This window comes from Carcharodon carcharias, chromosome 3, assembly GCF_017639515.1.
Source record: "Carcharodon carcharias isolate sCarCar2 chromosome 3, sCarCar2.pri, whole genome shotgun sequence".
Lineage (NCBI taxonomy): Eukaryota > Metazoa > Chordata > Chondrichthyes > Lamniformes > Lamnidae > Carcharodon > Carcharodon carcharias.
Genome location: NC_054469.1, coordinates 135,722,420 through 135,741,171, shown reverse-complemented (window position 1 = coordinate 135,741,171; position 18,752 = coordinate 135,722,420). Strand labels below are relative to the sequence as shown.

Here is an 18,752-nt window from a genome sequence, read left to right as displayed (position 1 = left end):
GCCTATCATTTTTGTATCTTCATATGTTTGTAAAAGGGAATTGTCCCTTTTCTGATGTTCTTTTGGCGATTATTGCAATTTCTCTACCGAAAACCATTTTCTGATATCTTCAACATATGTCCATGTACTGTTGGCATTATAACAGTGTAGCAGAGAGTTAAAAACACTCTTTGTTAATTTTGCTATAGCTTATACGATGGCTACTATAATTGCAAAGTGTTTAAAATATTAAATATTTATGTCACAGAAAGGGGATAGAAGCCCTAATTTCCACATTTGATTGCCAACAGGACCAGCTAACTAAGTGTGACTGCCTCAGGCTGTCCTGGGCAGACTGGTTTTATTAAGTGTGTAATGTACCCTTAAGAATAATATTTGTTAAGGAAGATCACATGATCTGCAGTAACCAATAGGAGAGCAGCGCAGGCTTCCTCAGCAGGCAGTGTAGAGATAGAGTTGGAGTTGAAAGCACATGTGTAGATGCTGCTGAGTATGTAGTAAATAAACTTAATGTGCAGAATATTGTGCTCGTCAGAGGGCACGCGCCCGACCCGAATGAGCGTAAAATGACGTGCGATGACATCAGGCAACTGTCCCGACATCATTGCGCACTTGGGCAATATTTCAGACAGCAGGCACAAAAGGCAGTGCACCCACTGGCAATTAACAGGTCTATTAAGAGCATTAAAGTTCTAACTAAATGGCATTTTTCACCACCCATCTAACCTTACGATTGGCGGGCAGGCTAGAAAACCAAGAGGCCTTTGGATTTTTTGCAAAACCTCATCCACGGGCAGGATGAGGTTTTGTTCAGTGATTTAAAAAAAAAATTTTTTCAAACTAATTTATAACATGTTCCTGCTCATGTGACAGAGTCACATGAGCGGGGACATATTATTAACATTTTTAAATTCTTTATTTTTTTCTGTTCAAAAGGCTTCAACTTCCTGAGGCAGTTCTGTGCACCCACGTGCATGTGTGAAATTGCACCCTCGCCCTCTCCATCCCACCCCCCCCAAACTCAGGCAGCACCAAATGCTGCAGCGTGCAATTCACGCTGGCTGGCCGCTAATTGGCTGGCCAGCGTGAAGTGGCAGTGCGGCCTGATCGCAGGCAGCAGTCTGTTTCGCGGCCGAACCTGCCCAATGACTGGAAAATCCTGGCCAAGAAGTGTCCGCAGATCAACTCTATCATTAGCAGTACAGCTCAGCCACCGGATAACAACTGTGATAAAATGTTGCAGCTGTATGGTAAAAGTCATTGTGTTCCAAAGTAAGGAGACCTGATTCATATGCAGTAGGAGTGATGGCATGTCTGTCCAAAATGATGTGTGACACATAGGACATGCTGATGCCTTTCACTCTCAGGCAATGAGGTGCAATGAGGTTGGGGGAATAGGCTGAATAATCTCATGTCATTGCCAGTGGAATTTAATGAATATTTGTAAAAGAAATAGTTTTAAGAAACAAGTTCCTACTTGTAGTGAGATGCTGCTTCATATTTCTCTCAGACAAGTAAAAAACACAAGTGTTTTCCACCTACTCCCAGGGTTCACAGAAAACTCACACTCAGCTACAAAGTATGCACACAAAGACATTCAAATACAATACACATGCGATCAATTTCCACATTCGGTCAGGAGAGAAATCAACACCTCAGCCCTATGATGTCAGATCCAACATTTAGCACTATGAAGAAAATGTCAAGAGCCAAATAACTCCATAGCAATACTGAGGGAGTGCAGCACTGTCGGATGTGCTGTCTTTTGGATGAAACAATAGACCAAGGCTCTGTCTGTTCTCTCAGCTGGACATAAAAGATCCCATGGCAATATTCCGAAGAGGAGCAGGGCACTTATCCCCAATTCACTAGACAATATTTATCCCTCAATCAATATCACTAAAACAGATTAAAATAGAAAATCACACATTTTTGTGGAAGCTTCCTATGCACAAATCAATTGCCACATTTCCTACATTACAACAGTGACAACACTTGAAAAGTACTTCCTTAGCTTCAAAGTGCTTTTGGACATTGTGAGGTCATGAATACAAATCTTTCTTTTTTCTTTCAAAGATATAGATAATAAGTGTCAGTAAGATATTCAACCATGGGAAGTATCAGAGTTGAGCCTAATGCTGCCCACATACACATTGACTGAAGTTTAATTCATGAGGCCTACCGAATCTGTATGACTCAGTTCAATATGACAGAATAACAAAAACACAGCACAAACTAACCATACAGTGTTTATTTTAGCAGTGCCAATACTGAAAATATAGCACAGAGAGCTGTTTCAATTCATAATTATTGCTGTGGAGCATTGATTGACAGGCTTGGCACCCTGTCAGGTAGAGAACCCTGCAGGGGAGATCATAGCTCAGGAGATAGAGCAGGTGTGTTCCTGCTATTCAAGATAGTGATTGCAGAGGGGATTGGGGTGGGCACAGTGTGGTTAAAAGGGTCAACTGGTGATCGTGGGGGTGAAGGGAAGGGGTTGGAGAGAGTTCGGGGACAGAGCTAGGGTTTGACAATTGCAGAATTGTCAGTGATTATGGGGGATTAGTGATCATAAGAGGATCCGATCACTTGAGATTCCTTCATGGGGAAGGGACAAATGGTGGGAGAGGAATTGGATTGCGGGTGATTAAGAGGTGTGCAGGAAAAGCTGTTACCTCTTCTATGCAGCCATCCTAACCTCCTTTTAGCTGCCGGGTTTCCTGAGGTCTGGGAAACCCACTGGCCAGCAGTAGAGCTGGAAGAAAAATAAAATGTGAGGTACATCATCTCAGTAAAATATTTACATAAACAACCCATCTCCTTAGGGTGGGTTGGTTGCCTGCACTCACCATCCCCAGCCCCCACACCCAACCATTCTGCCGCTATTAAGACTAAAAGTAGGCAGGTTGGAGTGATTTCCAGCATCCACTGTATTTTGCTTTCAGTTTGAGATGAATTGAATTTGGGTTTGAGACTTTTTAAATTTTATCATTCCACTGAGCCCAAACCCACTTGTTTTTATGGGATAAAATCACCCCATTAGTTTGGGCTGCACCCTGCCTGAGTCCAGAAGAGGGGGTTTCTGGAGCCTTGAAGAGTGGGAAACGTAGTATGCAGGGTGTATTAATTAGGTGGGATGCAAAATTTCAATTTCCAGGCTATGGGTTGAGGTGCATTGATAAAGTCAGCCGTGTGTTTGCAGTGTGTGCAGTGTGTGCAGCATTACACTGGCCTGTGGCTGGTTCCTACTTGTAATACATTTGTATGCCATGAATATTATTAGCGTAAAACTTTTCTAATTGTGTCCTACCTTCAAGATAAAGTCAGCGGCACATGAGAATCTTGTGGCACCCGGTTCACAATTGCTGAAAAGTGGCGTGCACCAGTCGGCTTTGTGCAGTTGTGTGCAAGGTCAACAGCTTTCATTGTTTAATTCTATGACACAAGGGAGGGGAGCAGAAGAATGGACTGTTGCATGGAGGCCCAGGACCGGTGGTGAGAGGGTTTTATAGTGGGATCAGGAGCATGGAGAAGTGGAAGAGGGATCCAGTGGAGGACAGAGGGTGGGGTCAGGTGCATGGAGGAGTGAAGTGAGATGGGCCTGGTGCCCTGAGTGTGGTGGAGGAGTGATAGTGGGACAGTCCATCAAGGTAAGAAAATTAAGGGCCTAAAGGACAGTGTCAGCCCTGTCCAAATATGTGTCCATCTCAGAGTGTTGCTGGCAGAGTCCTTACAGGGCTTTGAGTTCACCTACAACATTTCATTTATCCTCCATGTGAGTCATATCAGATAATGCCCTTTACTATACACAGAAGAGAGGGTCAGCCATGCCGGAATTCAACCATGTCCCACAGAGTGATGAGTACAACGCTGCACACTAACGTGAACATTCACTAAGGCATGAATGCAAAAACACAACCTTAATTGTTTCTTCCACAATAAACCAAATGTCTCTTACTCCTGTAACCATTAATATTTACCAACCAGGAGGCATGCCAATACTTTTAGCTCTCCATAAGCTAGTCTCAACAAATAATGAATAAAGTTTTTAGATATATAAAGGGTAAGAGAGAAGCAAAAGTGGACATTGGGCCGCTGGAAAATGATGCTGGAGAAATAGTAGTGGGGAACAAAGAAATGGCGGAGGAACTGAATAGGTACTTTGCGTCAGTCTTCACAGTGGAAGACACGAGTAACATCCCCAAAGTTCAAGAGAGTCGGGGGCCAGAGGTGAGTATGGTGTCCATTACCAAGGAGAAGGTGCTGGGAAAACTGAAAGGTCTGAAGGTGGATAAATGACCTGGACCAGATGGATTACACCCCAGAGTTCTGAAGGAGATAGCTGAAGAGATAGTGGAGGTGTTAGTGGTGATCTTTCAGGAATCACTGGAGTCAGGGAGGGTCCCAGAGGACTAGAAAATCACTAATGTAACCCCCCTTTTTAAAAAGCAAGTGAGGCAAAAGATGGGAAATTATAGGCCGATTAGCCTGACCACGGTCATTGGTAAGATTTTAGAGTCTCTAAGGATGAGATTTCAGAATACTTGGAAGTGCATGGTAAAATAGGGCAAAGTCAGCATGGTTTCATCAAGGGGAGGTCATGCCTGACAAATCTGTTAGAATTCTGAGAGGAGGTAACGAGTAGGTTAGACAAAGAGGAGCCAATGGATGTTATCTACTTGGACTTTCAAAAGGCCTTTGACAAGGTGCCGCACAGGAGGCTGCTCAGTAAGATAAGAGCCCATGGTGTTAGAGGCAAGGTACTAGCATGGATAGAAGATTGGCTGTCTGGCAGGACACAGAGAGTGTGGATAAGGGGGTCCTTCTCAGGATGGCGGCCGGTGACTAGTGGAGTTCCGCAGGGGTCAGTGTTGGGACCACAACCTTTCACTTTATACATTAATGATCTAGATGAAGGAACTGAGGGCCTCCTGGCTAAGTTTGCAGATGATACAAAGATAGGTGGAGGGACAGGTAGTTTGAGGAGGTGGGGAGGCTGCAGAAGGATTTGGACAGGTTAGGAGATTGGGCAAAGAAGTGGCAGATAGAATACAATTTGGGGAAATGTGAGGTCATGCACTTTGGTAGGAAGAATAGAGGCTTAGACTATTTTCTAAATGGGGAGAGAATTCAGAAATCTGGAGTGCAAAAGGACTTGGGAGTCCTAGTCCAGGATTCTCTTAAGTTTAACTTGCAGGTTGAGTCAGTAGTTAGGAAGGCAAATGTTGGCATTTATTTCAAGAGGACTAGAATATAAAGCAGGGATGTGCTGCTGAGGCTTTATAAGGCTCTGGTCAGACCACATTTAGAATATTGTGAGCAATTTTGGGCCCCCGTATCTCAGGATGTTCTGGCCCTGGAGAGGGTCCAGAGGAGGTTCACAAGAACGATCCCAGGAATGAAAGGCTTAACATATGAGGAACGTTTGAGGACTCCGGGTCTATCTCAATGGAGTTTAGAAGGATGAGGGGGGATCTGATTGAAACTTACAGAATACAGAAAGGCCTGGATAGAGTGGACGTGGGGAAGATGTTTCCATTAGTAGGAGAGACTAGGACCCGAGGGCACAGCCTCAGAGTAAAGGGAAGACCTTTTAGAACAGAGATGAGGAGAAACTTCTTTATCCAGAGAGTGGTGAATCTATGGAATTCGTTGCCACAGAAGGCTGTGGAGGTCAGGTCATTGAGTGTATTTAAGACGGAGATAGATAGGTTCTTGCTTAGTAAGGGGATCAAAGGTTACGGGGAGAAGGTGCGAGAATGGGGTTGACAAACTTATCAGCCATGATTGAATGGCCTAATTTCTGCTCACATGTCTTATGGTCTTATGGTATTATAAAGTGAAAGCAATGCACTTTAATTTTGAAAAACACCCTTGCCACCTTTGTGCTCTTAAGTCTTATATTAATGTCAATGGAGTTGGACAGGAAAGTTGTGGCCGTGATGTAGAGCCTCCCTGTTTGACCAGGAGGCTCTTTAATAATCTGCCAGTAGATGCAATATTGTCAGCTGATGCAGTTTTCACCAATGAAAAGCTTGCCCCACTGCTAAATCACGTGTCTTCCATGCACACCGCGGGCACTTAGAATTTTAATTGTAATCGTGTGGGAAAAGGCAAAAAGAGAGAAAGTGGAAATGGTACCCAGGTCTGATTACGACATTGGGAATGATAGACTGTTGACAAAACCCCAGCCAGAGAATTAGCCGTGAACTTTCTGTTCTTCCCATCACCTCGAGTACCAATGCTTGACGACTTTATTCCCAAATCTCAATGAAATACTATCTCCTCCAAATGGAACAAAACCAAATCAATTTTCCCAAAATCATGAGTCCTACAATAAGACTGAATTATTTTGTTTGTGTAAGCACAGAAATTGTTTGGGAAAAACTTTTGAGCAGTATGTCCATTTACCTCTAAAAGGTACTTACTATGTAAATTTCTCCTGGCATCCAATGCAGATACAGTAGTGGTATCTTTACGTCTCATGAGTGATACTATGTAAATGCAAGCTGTAATTGTTGTTGGTTTCTGGTTCTGAGATTATGATTATATCTCTGTAGTTTGTCTTATGTCACTTGGTGCATCCAAAATCCATTTGCAGTCCACGATATAAAAATCATGTTTATATAATCCCTGTACATCCAACAGCTTAAAGCAACAGTCAATTAGAGGTGACCAAGTGGGGCAACTGTGTACTAGGCGCTAACTTTTTATAGTACAATCTCATGATAGTACAATGCAACTTGATGATGATTCTATATTTGAATCTGTTCAAAACTCTTTCATAATGCTGCTCAAAAGATGTTGTTAAACTGCATCAGGTTAAATACTGGCACTGGACCATCACTCACTGCAAGGAGAATCAAGGAGATTCCTTTATCAGGCCATTAGCTTATTTTTCCCTCAGGAATGATCATTTCCATCTACATGACTTTTTATGCAAAACCATACCCACAAAGGACCACAGGCATCTCTCTTCATAACAGAGAAACAATAGGTTACACAGCTTGAAGGGCGCTTCTCCACATCAAGCATGGGGCAAGGTAAGGAGGCATGCCTCCATGAAGTACCACAACCGGTACAGGGATTAAACCCACACAGTTGGCATTATTCTGCTTTACACTCTTGCCATCTAGCCAACTGAGCTAACCAATTTTTTATGAAAAAAAACACTCAACATATTCTTAAGATCAATTACAAACACCATCATTTGACTAACACTGGCTGTAGTCAGCCACAAGCTCTGAGCAGTCAGAACATGGGGGGGTACAACATAAGCCTTACCATAAATGCAATACATTTGTGAAGCTATTTTCTAGTGCAAGTATGCATATCACTTTCTTTTGAAATAGCCACGCTTATTAGAATTAGGCCATAATTATTAAGGTGTCTTAATTAAAACAATTCTCTTTTTAAACAAACATTGCAGTCTGTAAGAAAGTTTTTAACTGTTAGTTTCTGCGTAACATCTGGGTAACGACATCAGCATGAGTTTGAGTTCGTGTAATTTCAATAGAAATGTGTTGCTCACAAAAAGGAAGTCTCAAGCATGAAATAAGGTTTACTCGTGTACTTGAGTGCAAGAGAATATTTTGGTGCAATGCATGGTTTTAGATTAAAGTTGCATAAAACGGAGCCTTATGGGTTTGTTCTTCAGCTATTCCACATGGATTTGTGAGAAGTCAGTAATGATGAATTAGGCTGCTGAAGAAGCAGTGAAAGGAAATAACCATTTAAATGTTGGTGCAAGCAGGGTTCATATATTTTGTGAAGAGAATAGTTCAGCCCTCAAAACTTTAATGTTCAGTCATTTTGGATTAACAAAATTTTGTTTTGCAGATATCTTGCTGGATGATTTTCTTCTCACATACACAGTCTTCATGTCAACTAGTGACTTGTGTCATGCCTTACTGAGGCAATATCCTTTCATGTTTCTACAGAGTTTGAAAAGCAACTAATTATGGTTATAGAGCTGTTTGTCAAATACCTTTCCATAAGGACAGACCTCCCAATGTCTCAAAAAATAGAATTAAAGGTTCTCCTAGATCACCTTAGTTGGTGAGTGCTATTAATTTCAGCAAAACAAATGTACATTATTCATTGAAGTCAGAATCTTAAAAGTAGTGTTTATGTACCATTTATGTTCCATCCCTTTTACGTTTTTTTAAGGTAATTTATATTGTATAATTTTATTTATAGAACTATAGTCTAACAAGTGTGGCTTCCTACATGTTTTACATTTGAAAATCACTGGATGCAGTGATGTCAAAAAGAATACTTGTAGATTAATAATGACAGATTCAAGGATGACCATCTTGACTCACAAACTATAAATTATGTCATTTCTGAGCTGGTAATTCAGGTGCTCTTTTCTGTCTCTACAATGATGCCATTTTATGTGTGTTCGATTCAAGTCTAATATGGAAGATTTTGCTGACTTTAGATTATGTGGCTGTGATGTCACATTGAGAGTGAGTTAATGAAATTGTGAATTAAAGCATCACATTATTATGGGATCAATAGTATGCATGCAGAAAACTGGTTATTAAATACTGAAAAGGTTTGGTGAGCTCAGTGTGAGATTTGAACCTACAACTTTTGAATCAATGTATTGTCCTATCAACTGAGTTAGGCTGGTGCTTCAAGAAAGGTACAATGGACACCAGTCCCATGATGTGAATTTAGTGCCTGCACCATCCTGTGCAAAGCCCTGGCAAAAGAAAAAGATACCTTGTTGTTCTCAGCCTTTTCAAGACCCACAAATATCACAGTACTCCTTCACAGCTACCTTATTCTGTCTTATCCCAAATTAAGTATAGCAACACAATATGGGATATCAGCTAACCCAATTGATATTCACTATAACATTGTACAGTGCAGGTGTGTTCAGTTTTACCTTGGTGCTCCTCCTATTTCCTAACCATGTGCTGCTTCTGTTTCCCCGGTGGTAGAAAAAGTGAGGTGATTAATTGCTATATGTCAGTATCTGTCTCTAAGGATGGAAGTGGATTAGTCCCTTCCCGTTCTAGGTAAGTAGGCGGCCCTACAAGTACAGGCACCATAGCTGCTGCTGCCTGGGCCTGAATGTTGTCTGACACACCGTGTGTCATTAGAGCAGGATGTGAATGATGCAAATGTAGTTTAATTGTAAGTGACACCTCCATTATCTGTGCCAGCTCCTGATATTTCTCTGCTGCTGGGCACTTATTCATCCAGAGCTTTCTTTGAAGAGTTTTTTTCAATGCCAGTGTATTTATTTAACAAGATTAAGAGGAATGACATGGATAACAGTTTTTGTCATTGATCCTATGAACGGCTGTGGCTAATTCACATTTTTTTGAAGTTGTAAGTTAAGCTGTTTTTTTCACAGTAGATTTTCAAAGCCCCCTGGTTTATTGTATCAGTTTCATGAGCATTTCAAAGATGTGCCAATGACTCATTGGTTCTGTACATAGTGGATACTTGGAGAGTAGGTTTAGAGGATGTATGGGGACATGGGAGATATGAGGGTGCATGCATGTGGTATGAGAAATAAGAGGCTACGTGGAGAGAGCATGGGAGCTTGGAGGGGGCATGGGTGGTGGGTGGAGGATGAGGGTTGAAAGCTTGAGGACCTGATATCCATGTTTACACCTGGGTCAATGTCCCAGTGAATGGAGGTGAGCCCTCCATTCTGCTGGTCCACCAGCCGCCAGCCTCTGTTGCTGCCTCTGGAGGCAGTGGATCTGACTCCATCTCACACCCGTCTCCTCAGAACAAAAACATTGTTGGCGTGGACCTCCTTAACAGAGACAGATTTGCAGAATCAGAAAAGCCGGCCCCTTGTATTGCAAGCATGCTTGTTGTTTGAATAGAAAGAGGAAATTGCATTTATATGGTGCCTTTCATGACCTCAGGACACCCCAAGTGCTTTACAGGCAATGAAGTACTTCTGAAGTGTGTTAACCCTTGTAATATGGGAAATATGGCAGCCAACATAGACACAGTAAGATCGCACAAACTGTGATGTGACAAAGAGCAGACTTTTTTCTTCAGTGATGTTGACTGCAAAATAAGTATTGGCCAGGATAACTCTTCTGCTCTTCTTTGAGATAGCACCATGACTCCTTTTATATCCACTTGAGAGAGCAGTTAGGGCTTCAGTTTAACATTCCATTTGAAAGACAGCACCTTCAACAGTGCAGCATTCCTTCAGTACTGCACTGGAGTGTCAGCCAAGATCTTTGTGCCTTCTGACTTAGAAGTGAGAGTGTTGCCAACTGAACAACAGCTGAAACATTAAATAGACACCAGGGCAAGCACATTGGGAAAGCAGAAATATAGAATGCCCTGCTAAACATGTATGTTTGTATATGTATTTGGAAAGTGATGAAAAATTGCCAGAGTGCTGCGTATTCCCCACTCTTGTTGCTGCTCTAGGTTGATGGTGACAGATTGATATATAGTAGTAAACTCACCATAGAAACTCCCAATGAGTGGTAAATTTCTTTTTCATCTGATCCCAGGTATTGGGCACAGATGATCAACTATGGCCTTTGATCCATTTCCTCTCAGCCTGCAGTGGAACTGCTGTTCACCAGAGAATGTGGCTCAGCTGCAAACAAAGCACACTTCCCTGCAGGGAAGAGGCCGGCTTTTCAAAAAAGTTTCTGATTCTGCAAATCTGTTTCTGTTAAGGAGGTCCATGCCAATAATGTTTTCGTTTTTGCAGCATTAACTCCAAAGCTGCTTCCTAAAATATAGCCAATCCTGCTTTGTTCAGTTCTTCAAGCCACTCCAAACCATCTGCAGCAGGATAGTTTTAAGAGTGATCGGTAGCCCTTTAAGAGCTGCTGGTACTGGATGACCACTCCATTAACAAAATTTGGCACCAAGCCACTTAAAGAGATATTAGGACAGGTAACTAAGGGCAGAATTTTCTGGGCGGTTAGGCCCAACCCAATCTCCGGCGGGCAGGGAGCTGATCCCCACCGGAGAAGCGGGCCCCGCCGCCATTTTACGTGGGCGGGGCCAATTAAGACCCGCCCAGTGTGACGTCTGGCGGGAAGCACTATGCGCTTCCTGTGCGGGCGGTGGGGGGGGGGGGGGCGGAAATTCCCCAAATGCGAGAGTGTGCTTTTTCGCGCATGCACACGAAAGAGCACACATCTCCCTGAGGCTAAGTGCTGCCTCAGGGAAATTGCTGACACTTTTAAAAATATTAAAAATAGAGAAAAAGAAAATCCTCAACATGTCCCCCTCATGTGACAATGTCATATGAGATGGGACATGTTCATAAATTACACTAAATCTTTATTAAACTGTTTAAGTCCCGACATGAAACCTCATCCCGCTGGCGGATGAGGTTTCATGCTTTCTCTATCGCCGGGGCTCCTGGCCTGCTCGCCAACCTTAAGGTTGGACGGGAAGGTCCTTTAATTGTTTCAATGATCCTGTCAATGGTCTCAATTGGCCATTGACGGGTCGGCGGGTGCACAGCTGATTTGGCTGTGTCCCTACCTTCTTGAAAATTTAAATGAGGAGGGATGACGTCAGGGGACATTTTACACGTCAGCGAGCGGGCCCCGCCCCCTGCTCACCGATGGCAAAATTCGGCCCGAAAAGTTTGGTCAAAGAGGTAGGTTTAAGGAGCATTTTAAAAGAGGGAAGAGAGATAGTGGTGGAGGGATTTCCAGAGCTTAGGGTCAAGGCAGCTGAAGGCATGGTTGTTGATGGTGGGGTGAGGCCAGAATTGGATGAGCACAAATACCCTTTAGGGTTATTGAGCTGAAGAAGGTGGGGAGGGATGAGGCTATGTAGTGATTTGAAAGAAAAGTTAAGAATCTTATAAACAAGCCATTGTCTGCAGGATGCCAGTGTGGGTCATCAAACGCAGGGATGATGTTTGGAAAGCACTTGGAGCAATTTAGGGTATGGGCACCAGTGTTTGGATGAGCTCAAGTTTACAGAGGGTGCAAGGTGGGAGGTTGGCCAGGAACCCGCTAACTCTCTTTTCTATCTGCATTCCTTAGCTTTGTCTGTTACCCTCCCACTTTCCCAATACTTCACTGAAGCATCAGGCTGGATTGTATGATGAAGTCTTTAGTGTGGGACAGACTCTAACTCAGGTGAAGAGTACCACCACTAACCCAAATCTGACACCTTAACCAGGTACTAATGAACCTGTTGCATTTTTCCAGCATTTTCTCTCTACTTTTAATTCAGGTTTCCAGAATTTGCAGATTTTTTTTCCTTTAATTTAGAAAGACCATAGGGTTGTGTGGGCAGCAGAATGGCCTTGTTAGTCTAATGGGGAATCCTCAGCTGAGACTGGGAATCAAGTGCAAATGACATACAGTTAACTGGATCATTCTCCTTTAAAGACTGTTCCATTCTATTTCCACATTCAATGAAGCAATTGTGTTTTTGGTTATCCCAGCGTTAATTTTAGTGTGCCACTTTTTTGGCAACAGGAGCATTTAACAAAATAATTTAAGGGCATTAAGACCACTGCTTCCTCATCACCCTGCATATATGTATCGCTGAACAATACAGTGCCACGTCAGCTCGTTTATAAGATAATGTGTTGTTGCTACGTGCATTTCATGTATCTTGGAGGCAGTCAGGAGTGGCCTTTTGTGTGATGTGTGATTTCCGAAATATGATGGATTTGCTGGTTGCCAGACTTTGACCTGTGTATTAATGTTCATAGGATACGCGATTACAGTGGTAATTGCACTGCCCAATGTGAAATTGAACAATTCTGACCAGGAGAGAACCAGGTTTGATCCCTGGTCAGTGCTTCTTTAGCTTAGTCAGCACAAGAGTAAACGTGTTACCATTTTCCTGAATGCCCCTAGACCGAAGAGGAAGAAAATCGACCAAGGTTCTTGTTCCCCAAGAACACAATTGACTAACAGAAAATAACGAATATGTGGATGAGAGCAGGATTGGCCTTTGCTCGGATGCTTCTCAATGGTTAAAGAATCAGTATCACTTAATTTGTTAAAATGAAAGATGGCTGTTTTGGCCAAATACCATAGGGTGGCTGGTGCTAGGGGATCTTTAACCCACTAAGATTCAGCACTTTTAGGAGAGGAAGGGGAGGAAATGCAATGGCCAGAGCAATAAAAAATACAACACCCAGTTGATGTCTAATTACATAATTTAATATTTTAAACTCAGTAGTGCTAAATCCCTATACAATGAATGAGATAAGCTAATGCATTCGGGACCTGAATTGCCAGAGACAAAATTTACATTCCTGTGATGCTGTTATTTGCAGAATGACTGCATTGATGATATAACTACATTCTAGAAGTGAATGTCCTCTGAAACGACAGGCATGTCAACAAAATTAGTGGCAGGAAACGTGTTGGTTCCTTGATACTCAGAAAAGTGCAGTTTGTAAATCAGTTATGTTTCCGACAGGGAAGGTCATTGCGGCTGAGCCCTCCTCAAGGAGATAAGAGAATAATTTGATTTAATGGCAAGCCTTATTATTGTGTGTGGTCCAACTGGCTAAGATTCCTGCAAATGGCTTAAATTACGATGGTATGGTTGATTTAAGATGACAGCGTTGGGTATTACTTGGCAGGCAAAATTATAGACATTACCTTTCACCTTGAGGGACTAGGCAACACAAAGAGAGGTCATTAAGGCTTTTGAACTAATTAATATTTTAAAGGGCGCCGAGACAATTTTGTGATTTTTTTTTCTCCTCTTGCATTATTGCTACAAAAGTTCTACATTTTTTTAAATACAAAGAGTAGGAGTCGGGCAACACTAACAAGGCTATCATTTATTGCTCGTCTCTAATTGAGAAGGTGGCTATGAACCTTCTTCTGGTCATGCCAGTGTTTGTTTTGGTGTCATGCCCACTGATATCCCCTATGCTCCATTTGGAAATCCAGTAAAAATTGGTGAATGGAAATGATGTGATTATTTTCTAATATGCAGTTGACATTATCACAGCAATTTAGAGGGATATTAAAGTGACAACAGTACTTCTTTAGGAATCAGAAAACCATGAGTATGGAATGATAGGCATAAATCCCAGGGTGGATAAAGGTTTTAGACATGAGGGGCAGCATTTTCCCGTCAGCGAGTGGGGGGGGGGGGTGGTGGGGGGGGGTGGGCAGGGCCCACTCGCCAACGCATAAAATGACATGCGGTGACGTCAGGCGTGTGTCCCGATGTCACCGCACGTCATTTAGATTTCCAGTTCGGCGGCACTCGCCGAACTGTCAAAGGCCTATTAAAAAGTAACTAAAGCATTTTAATGAGCTGCCCATCCAACCTTAAGGTTGGCGGGCAGGTGAAGAGCCCAGGCGGCCTTCGCATATTTCATGGAACCTCATCCATGGGCGGGATAAGGTTTCATGAAGTGTTTAAAAAAATCAGTAAATTCTTTTCCAAAATTTCATTAGCATGCCCCAGCTCATGTAACACTGACATATGAGGGGACATGTTTCAAAAGTTTTTAAATCCTTTATTTAAAAGTTTAACACTGAAACAAATCTCCCTGAGGCACCTCAGCACTTCCGCGCATGCATCACAATGAGCAGGCCTTAATTGGCCTGCCCACATAAAATGATGGCGCGTCCCCAATCAGGGGCACAAATCAGCTTCGCGCCCGCCCCTGCACAACCACCCCAATGGGGGGAAAGTTCTGGCTGATATGTATTTGAGGAGCTTCATATTGAAGAGTTTCATTGAGACATTGAAAAATTAAAACACTACTCTTGGAGCACAGGCTGAACATCAGTGGACAGTGTTTGGAACCACAGCATCAATGCTAATTTGTATTAGAGCAAACCAACATTCCTGAAATACTGCATATTGTACAGCTGCTGTTCAGAAATATTCAATTAAATATTGATTCCTGTCCTTTCCCAGCACTTCTGGAGGCAAAGGCAGCAGAGCAGCTCTGTGAGCTGATGGCCGTCACCATCCTTTCTGTTGGCCACTAATAAACTTGAAGACAGAATGATTGCTTGCCTGTACTGACTGCTCCCAACCATTTGAACCAGAAATTAAACAAATTCTGTCTTTCACAAGCACAGAAACAGGCAAAATTTACATTATATTAAAGATATGACGTTTCTTAATCATAAAGGTATTTTCCTTGACTGAATGCTACCTATTGTTCGAAGACATATACAGAAAAACAAGAAGACTCAGATAACAACTTGTACCGAAAGCGCAAAGTACTACGCGTTGTGTCACAATGGGTACATCTTTACAGGACTTTATTACGAGAAGATGAAAATACTAAATTGGTTTTCAAGGTACAGTACTTTGAAAAGAAAGAAGTTATATTTATATAGTTTTTAAAAGCCTTCACAAACAAATGCATTTTTCTTAATTTTTGTTTTACAGAATCTTTATAGGTGCGTGCTTGATGATCTTTTTGAATATCCCAGTTTGGAAAAGGATTTGAAAGAACTCCAGAGCCTGTTTTGGACACCCCGCAGACAGTGAGTACAGTGAAAATAATATTCCTTGCCTGGAACTGTGCTTACTGCTGTTAGTATTTGTTGAATTGACAGGATGTGGCTCCATCATTAGGATTCATTGCGGCAACAGAGCAAAAGGAGGAGCATAGAGCTTGAGGCACTCTATAAACAACCCATTCCATGGGTACATGCTTTCAACAGAATAGTAACAACTTCTATTCTATGATATTTTACCATTCACTGACTAGCAAAGATTTCCCTATAGTGGCCATTAATTCTTATATAGTAAACTCGCATAAAGTGGTGTTACGTAAGGTGGCAAAGATTGTGCCTTGCAGCAAACTGAGTATTCACTGTTCAAATGAAACACTACCATCTCTGTCTAAACCTCCATCTTTGTGATGATCTAGATTTAAAACTTGCTAGTTGCACCATGTTTTATCACTTTTGCATAAATTAACATAAATTTAAGCTGTGTACAAAGCGGTGCTAAATAGATTTTCAAAAGTCCTCTTCAACAGACTGCTTTCCTAATTTGGTGTGCTAATCCATAGTTTCATTTACTTTCTGTGTATTGGATAGAACTGCTTTTTAGAATGAATTCCTCTTATTTGAATTGTAAAATTGAGTGCCAAATATTTCTTGTTCAGACTGCAAAGAACGGAGGAAATGATACTGATAATATTAGGATCACAAACTTCTTTTTCCACAAAGCATTCAGTCAGATTTTCTTTAGTATAGTACAATAGTCAGATTCCCAATAGTGCTGTGTGGAACACTGCTGTTTGTCTCCTGGAAGCTTCTTGGGAAGGAAGTCAGCCAGGTTTGTTTTTATTCATTTGTGGGATGTGGGCATCGATGTCTAGGCCAGCATTTATTGCCATCCCTAATTGCCCTTGAGAAGGTAGTATTGAGCTGTTTGAACAGCTGTTGTCCTTATGGTGTAGGTATATCCACAATGATATTAGGGAGGGTGTTCCAGGATTTTGACCCAGCGACATTGAAGGAACGGCAGTATGTTTCCAAGTCATGATGGTGAGTGACTTGGAGGGGAATTTCCAGGTGGTGGTGTTCCAACCTATCTGCTGCCCTTGTCCTTCTAGATGGTAGTGGTCGTGGGTTTGGAAGGTGCTGTTGAAGGAGACTTGGTGAGTTCCTGCAGTGCATCTTGTAGATGTTACACACTGCTGCTACTGTGCATCAGTGGGGAGGGAGTGAATGGGAGTGCCAATCAAGCCGGCTGCTTTGTCCTTAATGGTGTCAAGCTTCTTGAGTGTTGTTGGAGCTGCACTTATCCAGGCAAATTGAGAATATTCTATCACACTCCTGACCTGTGCCTTGTACATGGCGATAAGGCTCTGGGGAGTCAGGAGTTGAGTTACTCATTGCACGATTCCTAGCCTCTGATGTGCTCTTGTAGTCACAGTTTTTATATGGCTAGTCCAGTTCAGCTTCTGGTTAATGATAACCCCGGGATGTTGTTCCTGGGCCCTCTCTCCCTGCTGTCATTTAAGTGTGACGAGGCAGTCACAGAATGATAGTTAACTTCTCTGCTCGAGTTCCTTTTTCCAGTATGTTTGTATCACCTGAAGTTGGAGAGGTTTCTCCAAGAAAGTCTAGGCCCGAGTGTCAAAAAGGGTGTTTGGACTGTAGGGAAATGCAAGCAAGCACACCAAGCAAAATAGGCCTTTAATCTGGTGTGTACGCATAGGCACTTAAGTGATGAGGAGATAGAACCCTAGATGATTTTCTTTCCTCCTCACCAGTCCAGGGACTTCAAAACCAACTGTAGCAGTGCAGGTTGAGACCATCTAATTCATGATGGATCAGGCATCAGGTACACTTGCCATCTGATCCATTATAGGAGCTTCGTAGTGAGGTTTAAGATCTAATTCATGAACAGAAGAAGCAGAAAATACATCTTTAGCTAAAATGTGATAATCTGTCTGTGGATCCCATGCTTATTTTAATCCTGTAATGCATGGTACTAGGATGTACATATAGTCAGTTTCAGAGTTTAGGACATGTTGCTATGTCATTTCATCAAAGTGTCACTTAGTAATGCTCAGTCCAATGACTTCTGGCTTAGTGAAAATCCTAATCAATAAAAGTGTTCTCATGAAAAACAAAGTTTAATTATTAATGGCTTCCACTCTATCAATCTCCACACAGTAATGAACTCCTGCTCTTTGAGGCCTTAACTAATTTACATGACGATGATGAATTCAAAGCTTACAAGTTTTTACATTTGTTTTAATTTATCCCCTTATTCTTATTAGGTTTTCCACAGCCCCATAGTTGCGAAACTGTGTTTCAGTATATGAAAACATCCAGAGCTTCCATATCAAAAAGGCTGTTTATGGCAGCCTCATGATAATTTCCAGTTCTTTGCACACTGTCACTTTATTGTTGGTGGCTGATTATTAGGTGATAAACAATATTTTTGACCTGTTAATTCCGTCAAAATAACATTGTCAACTTAAGACTAATGGTGTTCATCATTATTTATGTGTAAATGGCCGAATTCAGTCAGACAAGGCACAGATGCATTGTTAAATGTGAATATCAACAAATTTCTAGCCAAGTTGCACCACTTTACCGCTAGCTTTACAAAATGGTATCTTGCTGTCAGCCTCACCATTGAAATGTATTGAACATTGTGAAGTTGCAGTATTTGCACAGTAGATAGGAACTAAACCCCAGCAGATAGGGATAGTAGTTGTGTAAATACCCAGTTAATGATGTAATAAGTGTTAATGACTGCCAATTAATCTCTCTGGCACCAAAAAATTAACCATTAAAAGTATGGAATCGTATTCCTTTAGGTCGTGAATTGTTTTAGGAGATTTTAAAATGGTCTCTTTTTAAAATTTTCATATCCTTCCTTTCTGTATCTTTTTCCTCTCTCTTTTAATCCAATCTTTCTTTCTCTCCCTTGACTTGCCTTACTGGACCTGATTCCATTTACTTCATGTTCCTTCCACTGTTTATTTCCCAACTGAAGCTCTGGTTTGTAAAGGAGGCCAGTTTGTTGGTTTTCCTGTTTACTCAGGTTCAGAGGCCTTGTTTTCCTCACTGCATCAATATCAGCTCTCACATTTCAGAAACTTTGTGGGCCAAGACCTTTTGCGTTGATGGATGCAGGGGCAAATCTAACTAACAGCGGATGCCATGAGATGCCCTGATAGAGTAATATCTCCCCCAACCTCTAACTATTGCCACCAACATGACTATTTTCTTTTCTTCCAAACTACCATCTGTCATCTTTGATAATGATACCGGCAAAACATTCCTGGGAATTGTAGTTCCACAGTC

The 18,752-nt window shown here is 41.9% G+C and overlaps 1 protein-coding gene across 2 annotated transcripts in view; it reads left to right on the top strand.

The window, feature by feature from the left end:
- The window catches only part of rapgef5a (Rap guanine nucleotide exchange factor (GEF) 5a), a 267,567-nt gene that overhangs the window by 179,137 nt on the left and 69,678 nt on the right, over nt 1–18,752 (top strand). For both annotated transcript variants that reach the window (XM_041183142.1, XM_041183143.1), the window contains 3 exons: nt 7,840–7,918; nt 15,122–15,269; nt 15,361–15,458. In XM_041183142.1, the coding sequence (XP_041039076.1) occupies nt 7,840–7,918; nt 15,122–15,269; nt 15,361–15,458 (325 nt within the window). The remainder of the gene's footprint in view (nt 1–7,839; nt 7,919–15,121; nt 15,270–15,360; nt 15,459–18,752) is intronic.